Source organism: Branchiostoma belcheri, unplaced genomic scaffold (genome assembly GCF_001625305.1).
Source record: "Branchiostoma belcheri isolate BF01 breed outbred unplaced genomic scaffold, Haploidv18h27 scaffold239, whole genome shotgun sequence".
Taxonomy (NCBI): Eukaryota; Metazoa; Chordata; class Leptocardii; order Amphioxiformes; family Branchiostomatidae; genus Branchiostoma; species Branchiostoma belcheri.
Window position 1 is genome coordinate 92,697 of NW_017803842.1, and position 10,243 is coordinate 102,939.

At 40.2% G+C, this 10,243-nt stretch overlaps 2 protein-coding genes and 1 pseudogene across 9 annotated transcripts in view; 1 reads left to right on the forward strand and 2 right to left on the reverse strand.

Moving 5' to 3' along the window:
- The window catches only part of LOC109470884 (sideroflexin-2-like), a 12,035-nt gene extending 4,982 nt beyond the window's left edge, over positions 1 to 7,053 (forward strand). For 3 of the 8 annotated variants that reach the window (XM_019769969.1, XM_019769970.1, XM_019769971.1), the window contains exons 6-12: positions 3,107 to 3,192; positions 3,547 to 3,607; positions 4,291 to 4,357; positions 4,710 to 4,759; positions 4,938 to 4,987; positions 5,183 to 5,230; positions 5,630 to 7,053. In XM_019769969.1, the coding sequence (XP_019625528.1) occupies positions 3,107 to 3,192; positions 3,547 to 3,607; positions 4,291 to 4,357; positions 4,710 to 4,759; positions 4,938 to 4,987; positions 5,183 to 5,230; positions 5,630 to 5,729 (462 nt within the window). In that variant the 3' untranslated portion in view covers positions 5,730 to 7,053. Of the gene's footprint in view, positions 1 to 587; positions 687 to 1,142; positions 1,218 to 1,389; positions 1,590 to 1,844; positions 2,016 to 2,169; positions 2,269 to 2,563; positions 2,640 to 3,106; positions 3,193 to 3,546; positions 3,608 to 4,290; positions 4,358 to 4,709; positions 4,760 to 4,937; positions 4,988 to 5,182; positions 5,231 to 5,629 lie in introns of those variants that run through there. The other 5 variants (XM_019769973.1, XM_019769966.1, XM_019769968.1 and 2 more) reach the window with 5 other exon arrangements.
- LOC109470878 overlaps positions 1 to 10,243 on the reverse strand; it is a 170,831-nt pseudogene that overhangs the window by 77,185 nt on the left and 83,403 nt on the right.
- Positions 8,179 to 9,896, reverse strand: LOC109470892. Its single transcript, XM_019769983.1, has 2 exons — positions 9,778 to 9,896; positions 8,179 to 9,330 (listed from the first exon to the last, which is right to left on the reverse strand). The coding sequence occupies exons 1-2, from the start codon at positions 9,881 to 9,883 to the stop codon at positions 9,104 to 9,106; spliced, it is 333 nt and encodes a 110-aa protein (XP_019625542.1). The 5' UTR covers positions 9,884 to 9,896; the 3' UTR covers positions 8,179 to 9,103.

The following is a 10,243-nucleotide window of genomic DNA, read 5'->3' on the forward strand; positions in this document are numbered from 1 at the left end:
AGACCCACCAACATAGCATGGGTCTCCCGATGTCTTTCGGGAACAAACTACTGAGATGTTGAAGCTCAGATTTAAATTCTAGCAAATTCTGGCATAATTTTTTGGCACGATAGAAGCATGGCACCACGAGAATTTATCGACATCCTAGAAAAAATATCAGGTGATAGTCGATTTGTTGTAAAACCATGCCCTTTCGGGAGTTACCATGTGTGCGTTGATGAATCCAGGCCTGCTCTATGTCCCAAAAATATATGTCTACCTCAAACAATCACACAATATAGAAGAAAACATAAGAAAACTTACCATTTTTTTCACGATCTAGCGCTTCCTCCAAGCGGTAATGTTACTATGCCAATGACGTCACATCGCAGTGAATGATGGGATATTAACATCACGCAGGGTTTGAACTCTAAACCTTAACCTTTATCAACCTTTACAGTTGTGGCAATGAGTTTACTAAGTAATATAATAAATGTCAGAAATTACAATACAGAACCATTTTAATCAATTTAAAGACCAATGTATATGATAATAAGACAATGTTGCAACTTTTTCCCAGGATGCAGTTCGCAGTTGTTGAACCTCGCGCAACCTTTGACCTACTTTAGAAAGAGACGTGGCGCGTAGTTGGGTCTTGTTTTGAAATTAAAATCCAACATTTTAAAGAGATTCCACGACAAATCAAGGTACGTTTTCTTATATTTGTATGTAGGAGACAATTGTTAAGTATATTCGACTTAATCTGACTAGTGTTTGCGTCTCTTCGCAGTGGCACAGTCGTTTTCTGGGTTGCGCGGCTGTTTAGAATTTGTGACGAACTAGTTCTGACCGGTTGTTGTTTGGATACCTGCGCATTTTTTTGTGCAATGACTTTTGATAATCATAAATTGAATGCACATTCATAGAAAATGCCCGTAGCGAAAGTATATCTGTCTGTAAGACATTGAAATGTACTATGAGGCCATATATGACAGTCAGATTGCTAACCCTTAGAAGCAAGAATGACCCGCCCACGGCCCCGCCCACTGGTCATGATTTATACGTCATCCCAAGGGTGTGGAATGTTGTTGTCTGTGTGACTGCGCGCGTTTCTTCACTTCCCTTATAGATACAAAATTGCAGCTTTGGGTTATTACATATGTAAGAGTAAATTAGAGTAGAGCAAGGACATTATACAGAAGTATATGTCCTTGAGTAGAGTAGTTCTCTTTGGCAGGGTAGGAATATTTCTTCCAGTTGGTGCTGTGCTTCTCTTTACTGAATGGTTATAAAGGGGTGAAGCTTGCCATCACTGATTGATTCCATGATTTGTGCATGTTACGAACATGATTATCCTTAAGGGTTAATGATATGGTTCATGGTGACTAAATTGCTACTTGCTCAATCCAGTTTCAGCAGGGAGATTTTAACCTCCTTGGAGACATGACTGCAAGTTCCGAGATGCCCAGAATTGACTTGGACCGGCCCAGATGGGACCAGTCCACCTTCGTAGGCCGGCTGAAGCACTTTGCCAACCTGACAGACATGAGGACAGTGTTGAGCAGTGATGCAAAGCTAAACCAAGCCAGAGATCTGGTCACAAATTACAGGTAGGGCCTAGGGGAAAATGTTGTGTTTCTGGTTTCCCAACAAACCTTTGTCTGACCTTTTGACCTCATGTAATTCTGCCTGCCAATCTTCCCCCACCCACATGATATCAACCTACCTTGTCTGGAGATGTCAACAGATACAGAAACCCACAGCTAGCTCTGCCACCCAAAACAAGACATGTACCTCTGTACCTCTGTACCTACATCTAGAATTGAATAAAAAAATGTTACATATATTTTACGACATCTCCACAGACTAGGTTCTATGCCACCTGGCACGACGGAGGAGCAGCTGTGGTATGCCAAGAAGCTGTACGACTCCGCCTTCCACCCGGACTCAGGCGAGCTGCAGAACGTGATTGGTCGGATGTCCTTCCAGGTGCCAGGTGGAATGCTCATCACGGGCTTCATGCTGCAATTCTATAGGTCAGTTCAAGTCATGTGATGCTGGGTTGAAAAGATGATGTAAATAGAAGACTTTTGCTTCACCCCAAGGGAATACATGTATTGTCAAACACCCTCTGCAGCACTGTGCTGCTGTCACTTTTGATTTTTAAAATCTTATGTCTGTTTATTATAGGACAGTACCAGCTGTTGTATTCTGGCAGTGGATTAACCAGTCCTTCAATGCTCTGGTCAACTATACCAACAGGAATGCAGCATCTGCAATAACAACCAAGTATGTAAAATGACAGATGTCTCAGGTACACTAACCATCTAAAAGGGAACTTCACCATTTGAAACTTTCTGTTAAGTTTTATATTACATGTAGTTTTGGTAAAGTTGAAGACCTATTTTTCAAGGAAGTTTTTTTTCTCACATTTGAAGAAATGTAATACATGTATTCTAGCTAAATGCATTCCTGTACAATTACAGAGGAGTGTAAGACTTCAGGAACATTTTTTTTTTACTTTGGCTAATTTAATTCTCAGTTTGTTAGAAAAATATAGATTTAGATATTTTCTTTCTCCCAGACAGATTGGTACAGCATATGTCAGTGCGACCACAGCAGCTGTAGCAGTGTCTGTGGGCCTTAACTCTCTCACAGCGGTAAACACTTATATACTGAGATTTTCTACATATGTGTTGTATTTAGGAAAAGGCAAGGCATCAGGAACTGTAGCACAACCATAATTATCTGCAATATTGATAGTGACAACTTTTTATACTGATGCTCTCTTTCATGTAGGACAATGAAATCAGTGTAGTCAGTTAAATTTTCCAACTTACCATTTTCAATGAATTAAAAGTCAGAAACAGATTCAACTCTTATCGTTTAAAAATCTTTTAATAGAGATACTGTATATGATATATATATGTAACGTTATATAATACAAAATTACTTTATGCTAACATTGACCAGAATGTTATAGGCAGATCACGATTTTCAGTTGTATTCTCAAACAAACCAAACCAAAACAGATTATTTGTTGTTGGACTTCTCCAATGTTATTTTATAAAGTCGTTGATATGCATATATAAGCCATCTGATTGGCTATGGTTTATTTTGACTGCAGAGGGCACCACAGTTGCTGCAGCGTTACGTGCCATTTGCAGCAGTGGCTGCAGGAAACTTTGCCAATATACCACTCATGAGACAAAGGTAAGGACAGCTTTTGGAGCTCATGTTGGAATTCCAGTTAAAGTTGTGGACTACAACAGCTAGTAGATTATCCTGTAGTCTCTGAAAAATGTAAAGAGTTGAGTTGTTCATTGGTACCAGTGATGTCATCTCCCACAGCCTAATTGCACCTAATCAGGTTACTAGTAGACACTGCAGTAAATAGAATTCTTAAAGATGATACAGTGTGAAGGTGCTTGAGCTAGACAACTTTTTCCATATATGGATGTACATTCTCATACCAACAGAGATGGTTTTAGACAATTGTGATGAGTAGATAGATGTGTAGTATACAATTAGGGTGTGTAATCCACTGCTGTCTTTTTCTCGTGACAGAGAACTCATGAATGGCATTGTAATTACTGATGGAAATGGGAATGAACTAGGAAAGTCCAAGGTAAGAACCATCAGTTAACTATACACATACAAACTGAGACTACATATTTTCAAGATAAAGAGTAGCCGTAACATTTCTTATGAATGAAGTAGAAGTCAGAGAATAGAGTTTGGAATAATGGAAGGAGAGACTAAGATATGAATTAGATAAATTCAGGAATGTTTCTGAATCTATTTTTTAAACTCTTCTCAGTGTTCGAAATACCTGTCTGCAGTCTGCAATTTGCAGATAGATTTTCAAGATTGCAGAAGAAAAATTTATACAATCTGCAATTTTGCAGCAGGAAAAATTGGCACTTGGGATTTGGTGCTCTTGGCCCCAAGGACAGACAACACTTATAAGCTCCTGTTCTGAAACAACAGGAGCTTCTTCACTAATTTACATCAACCTTGTCTTGACTTGTTTATCTTTTGTTTCCTTGTGGACTTCAACAAATTTGTCTTCACTAATTTGCAATCAATCAATAGTTCATGCTTATAAATTTAAACTTGCAAGATTGTAGTATGGAGGCTTGTGTATTTGCAGAAAGTATTTCCAAATTGCAGAACAAAATTTTGACTCTTCTGCAATATTGCAGAGCACTGAAAAAAAGTATTTCGACCACTGCTTCTTTACTAATGAATTACCCCCAGGAAGTATTATTAAACAGGCCTTTCTTCTAATTCCTTCCTGTGACTCTTTAGAAAGCAGCAAAAAAGGGAATTTTCCAAGTGTTTGTGTCCAGAGTGTCCATGGCTGCACCTGGAATGTGTAAGTACCATTCTAATTTGTACTAATGGTATGTACCTGTTTTAAGGTTCTGGCTGGTATCTCAAATGTAAATCTTCATGGTAGCCTTATATGATGAAGTTGACAAAGGAAAGACTTGTCTCAACATAACATTGAATGTGAGGAATGTGAGAAATCTGAAATTCATAGGTAAGAAACAACAGTAAAGAGGTGAGAAAGTTGGAATGGTTTCCTGGCCAACACTTCTTTCTTTTCTATTGAAATTAAAAGTACACACAATGTACAAGGAGTTCTTGTACATTGGAAGCATGGTACATGTACCATATAGGACTATTGAGTATTATTGTTACAGTGTTTCTCTCTTTGTGTTCAGTACTGTGTCCTGTCATCATGCAGAAAATGGAGAGGTACACATGGATGCAGGTAAAGTATATAGGTATATTTTTTAGAATAGGGGTAAAAAAAAACAAATAATTCTTATTGTCAAGTGTGCATGCATGTGTTTGTGTATGTATATATGCGTATAAATTCTATAAACACTGTGCTTATGTTGGATTGGTATGTTACATGTATGTGATGCTATTACTACTTCCCCATGCAGAGAATACAGTTCCTTCATGCCCCCATACAAGTCATGTTGGTTGGATGCTTGTGAGTACCATACTTGCTTTTCAGAATGTTCAGAATGTATTTCACAATTCATCTGTACTTGTGTATTATAAGAGCTTTAGAATGGATAATAATTTTTGTGTACTACATGTAGTATTTGTTTCAAGGGTTTCTGAATAGAATGTTTTGTCCTGTCAAATGATGTGCAACTTTGTTCTTTTGTTCTTTTGAATCCAGCCTTGTGTTTATGGTGCCAACGGCCTGTGCATTATTCCCGCAAAGAGCGTATGTCACTTTCTTATGCTTTGACAGTATATATATATATTTCTTTATTTCCTGTAAGAAGTGTATTACTAGCCAAATCTTAAGTACCAAGATAGTCTGCCTAGTCTGTTGCTTGTCCGTTGTATTATCTTTAATTTGTGATACTTTTTGGGATACCTCAAGGGCAAACCCATCTTTATAATGTTACATGTAGGCCCAATATGTTTGTATTTTGTATTTTTCATATTTGTCAAAAATGTAACAAGAGTACTACATAGGTCAACGAGGGCAAATGATAATAAACACATAACACATGACATCATACAACATGTAGTTAACATATCTTTTAATAGTTTATCTAATTATATAACAGTACTAGTTTAATGTTGTAGCTCAGTACACGTTTTCTCTCCTCCACAGTTCCTTAGCTGTAGAGAAGTTGGAGCCTGACCTAAAAGCATCCATCCAGGAGAAATATGGAGACAAGATCAAAACTGTGTACTTCAACAAGGGGCTGTGATGACGGGTTTCAGTTTCAGTCTGGAACAAGCTTAATGCATGAGTTGATATTGTGTGAATGCTGAAGTTGGGGTGTTGGGTGGGGACCCATCTGCATTTCCTTAGCCCTTGGGCACACAGCAGTGCAAGCAGTGATAAAGTTACAAAAGGGGGCAAATCTACTGGTAGCACTGTGTGGCCAACTGCTATACTTCTCATACATGTTAAGTGCTAAGCAGAGAAACAGGATGTACCTGTACCTGCTCCATTTTTGGTATGACTTTGGTAGTCAGAGAATTAAACTGAAAAGTGAGCAATCTACTTGCTAGGCTGTTGCTGCAATACAGTGGATGAATTTCAATTACACCACTGGAAGTCATGGTGGTGGATAACAAAGGCCAAAAGATCAAGATAATATGCCACTTTTTATAATTGGATAACAAGAGTTCAGTCATAGCTTAAAAACTGTGCCTTCACTTTTACAGTGCCTCCAGGTCCACTGAACTTGGGAGAAAATTAAATCCTGATTGAAATCCTGGTTTTTGACTATATTGGTGCAAAATGTAGGTGCCTTCAAAGCATTAGTTATTGGGGTAATGGTATAAAGCATCTTTTATCCATCAGGAATTTGCTGTTCTTGGTGGGGTCAAGGTTTGCATTTTTTTAGATAATACTTGTTAGCTAACAAAATAAAGTCCAAAAATGATTTTTACTAACTTGGAGTGCTGTACTCAATTATTTCATCAGGAAGTGAGCGTATTTGAAAATTTGAAAGGCCTTCGTTGCCCAAGGCTGTTGCATGGCATTTAGAGTTACCGTATTTCTGTTTTACTGAAAGTAACCTGTGTTTACACAAGCTCTCGGTGGGGAGTTAACGACCCCCGCCCCTTTTTTGGGGGCGGCAACCTTAGGGGCGGGCGGCCGCCAGGAGCGCGATTTAGTCCAGCTGTACTGAAAGTATCCTTGGTAATCTTGCCTTGATAATGATTCCATCATTGCACTCCAAAACCATAATAAACTAGTTGATGTCCGTCAAAAATACCCTACCTCATCCACCATCTCACTCACCAAACCTCGCGCAGAAGGGTCATCATTACAATACCAACGTCACGCAAGCAGGTACAGATTATTATTGTACGGCGGGAAAAGCTACAGTATACCATCGACTGTATCCATAAATAGTTGCGCCGTGCGTAGGTGTGAAACGGTAGAAAATATCTTGACACTGGCGTTACCATGACGACCATGGACTGCCGTCTCAAGTGGAGTGGGATAAGGTGCGATGATGCACGCTGGGATTTAAAACGTCTAGACAGCCGCTGGCTGAGGGAAGTGATAACATGGTGGGGGGAGGGGGGGTATTAGACACACGGGGAGTGTTTGGCTTGAGTTGCTAGTAGTTTTATTACCCCGTGAAGGAGGTCAGGACCTCCGGACGGAGTGTTGTGATCGGCTGATTTTTCATGTTCGCAGTCAAAACACTGGGTTCTCTTTGTGTAATCGGCACGCAATTTTATACGCCGTCTGCGGGCATGCCCGTGTTGATGCACGAATGTGTATTTTTGCCGTTGCTGCTTTCGCGGTCAATGTAATATTGCAGACGCACCCCTACAATTACGAGGCGAATTGGAATGGTCCAGAAAAACGCGTTGTTGGGAATAGCAGTGGGGGGGGTGGAACTTCATGCAGATACGGGGTGGTTTTGATAAGTGGTTCCAGATGTTTTTGCCCATGCTTAAGAGATGCCAGGTTTTTTGGAAGATGTTCGCAGCCAAAATGCATTCTTCCGTACGTCGCATTTCTGTGTAATTTCGCATGTGGTGTGGCATTATGTCCGGGATGATGCACGTCTTTTTATTTTTACCGTAGCTGTTTTGATATTGAAGTAAATGCATATTTTAGAAACATCCCTACTTTTACAATCCTGTGGAATAGGCCGTAGGTTTAGGCAGTTGTCTGGTAGCAGAGGTACTGTAAGCAGATATCCTGGTTATCTGGCCTGCGGTAGTAACACTCGCGGTGCTTACCGCAACTGTTGCTGGAATTTGGCCTGTTCCAGGCGCGCTTAATTAGGTACAGGTAATCTCCAAGCAGATGTTTCGGTGGCTGCAAAAGACAGTATCAAATTGGCCAGGCAGTATCAAATTGGCCAGACAGTATCCAAAGACGGTCATTGACGGTGGGGCTGTCTTTGTTACTAGACACGACCATGATAGTCCGATCTTTATGTGAATGCAATGATTGTGTGTGTGTAATTAAAATGAACTTCGAACTTGAAGCACAGTATCTTTACACGCCCTGGGAGCAGTAATGGATTTAGCTCTTTGTATGTTTTATGCTTGTGACGCGCCCTCATTGTATTAACCGTTGCCTAATTATAATGTCTGCACAGTAGGTCTGGCGTTGACGCTTGGGATTTTGTTGAAATATATAAAACTTCACGGAGGATTGTCACCTATGGCTTCTTGTTGATGTTAAATCACGCGACGTCTTTTTCTGTTGTCATGTATGGACTGCAAATGTGAGAAGGCAATCTTGTTTATGAATCACCATTAAAACTGCACCAATTAATTTTTTTCAAAGAAATTGAGACTGCGTGGTCTTGCTGGTGCATTAAAATCTTATGATACAGCATCGTCATATTGTCTTTAATTCAACACCACATTGATGATTCGTTTTTATTAGGAAAAATGGGTCAAAAACCACCATTTTACAAATTTCAATGGCAACATGTGATTTACACGAATGGTCTTCACAGGTAGAGGCGTATGAAACAAGCTGGAATACAGAGACTTCTGGACTTTCTCGGTCATCCTTAATGACTGTACATGTACTAGGTAGATAACTGTATGTGGCGCTTGTCTGCCGCAGTGACGTATATGTTACTAGTACGTACACAGCCACAATGTACGTCCACCTCGACATCTCGTACAGTGCAGTGTGGGACCATTAAACGTTGTAAAATGAATCTTCATATCACACCATATGAATGGGATGACGTGTACATACCTATCAAAAATGATTTATACAGAAATGGTTGCAGTGATCTGGAACCAGTTTACTCCACTGAAGAGCTACCCTTTCTCTAGCCGTGACAGGCGTTTTGTACAGTATTTACAGGCCCACTAGTGTAATGGTGAAATTCTCCTCGCTCTTTTTGACAACTTTGAACAGTGGACCTCAGCTTAACGGCCCTTTCAGTTGCCGGAATGTCGGGTGAGCAACAATAGCTGGTATTCGAAAGGATATAGCACAAAAACTTCGCTCCTTATTGTTGTTTGCAATTGTGCTAGTGACCAACTCAAGTCATTGTCTTGGTGCTTGATGTCCGCACACAAAAAAGCGATAAACAATTTGGTTTGTTATAATTTTCATGATAACAATCACAGCGCCTTTTCACCAGTGTTTTTGAAGTTCCTTGCAGAAGAGAATCCCTTTGATGATCATGGCGTACACGATCAAACTGATGAAAATCACCATGGTTACCATTGTCTTTGTCACGGGGTCATGCTCTCCGGTTGACCTCACTTCCGCTTCTGTTAAATTCCCGGGCATGAAGCCAGAGGTGTCGTTCAGATATGACGACGTCACGTTTTGTGGCATGTCTTCTATCTCGTCAGAATCTGAAATAAGAAACGCACGCAAGTGTATTGATGGCTATCTAGAAATTAGTGATAGTGTACTCTTTTCTTTCCTACGGTATTCCATCAATCTTAATTGCGCAGTAATTGAACAGCTGAATTATTTACCATGTTTGGACAGACCTGACTTGCTCGTCGTTGAAGCTCAATATATAATCCAAACAACTAGGTAGCTCCAACTCTCTTAATTCCAACGTGTACCTTACATCGCCAAGTTACACAGAAGAAACTAGATTGAAGGAGATCTATTTACGCATCATAGGTATTCCCAAGGACGTCCTTGGTATTCCTAAGGTATGCGCAGTTCTGATACTCAGGCGTTGGAGACCCACGGGAGGTTAACGTTTTATGTAGCTGAATGCAGGCCCCGTACCCATTTTGATTCGGTATACATATAAGGCGTTAAATTTACGAGAACAGGCGCCATACCCAGCAGAAGCTCCAGCCTCCACAGAAGATCCTCGAACTGGTCCTGTTTCTCCGCCAGGCTGTTGAGCAGCTCCCGGATGTCGTGACTGGTAGAGCGGGGTCGCATCGCTCCATCTGCTGCAGCTTATAAATACAAAATACATGTCAGAACTAAGGAAAACCTGCATGGGGAAGTCATTCGTGGATACAACATAGAGCTTAGGGCCGTTTCAAGACATTAGTGTTAATGATACCTCATTTCCACATCTTTATGACGAAAACCGCAGGGCAATCAAAGAAAAAAAGTCAGACCAAAATAAATTGGTCATGGGGTTGTTTAAACATACTGAGAGATCAGTGGAAGGCATTAAAGATCATCAAGCTGTAAGCTAAAAGACCGTTGAGAGATTTTCTTTACACCCGTATAATGTGTGTGTGGTGCTTTGCATACACGTGGACATCTTCTAATGGCATGTAGGAATAAATG

What these genes read in the sequence shown, in the direction of transcription:
- LOC109470892 (XM_019769983.1), bottom strand. Translation starts at nt 9,883, where the DNA reads ATGCGACCCCGCTCTACCAGTCACGACATCCGGGAGCTGCTCAACAGC. An exon ending in GAGGCTGGAGCTTCTGCTGG is followed by an intron (nt 9,331 to 9,777) that starts GTATGGCGCCTG and finishes TTCTTATTTCAG; the next exon opens with ATTCTGACGAGATAGAAGAC.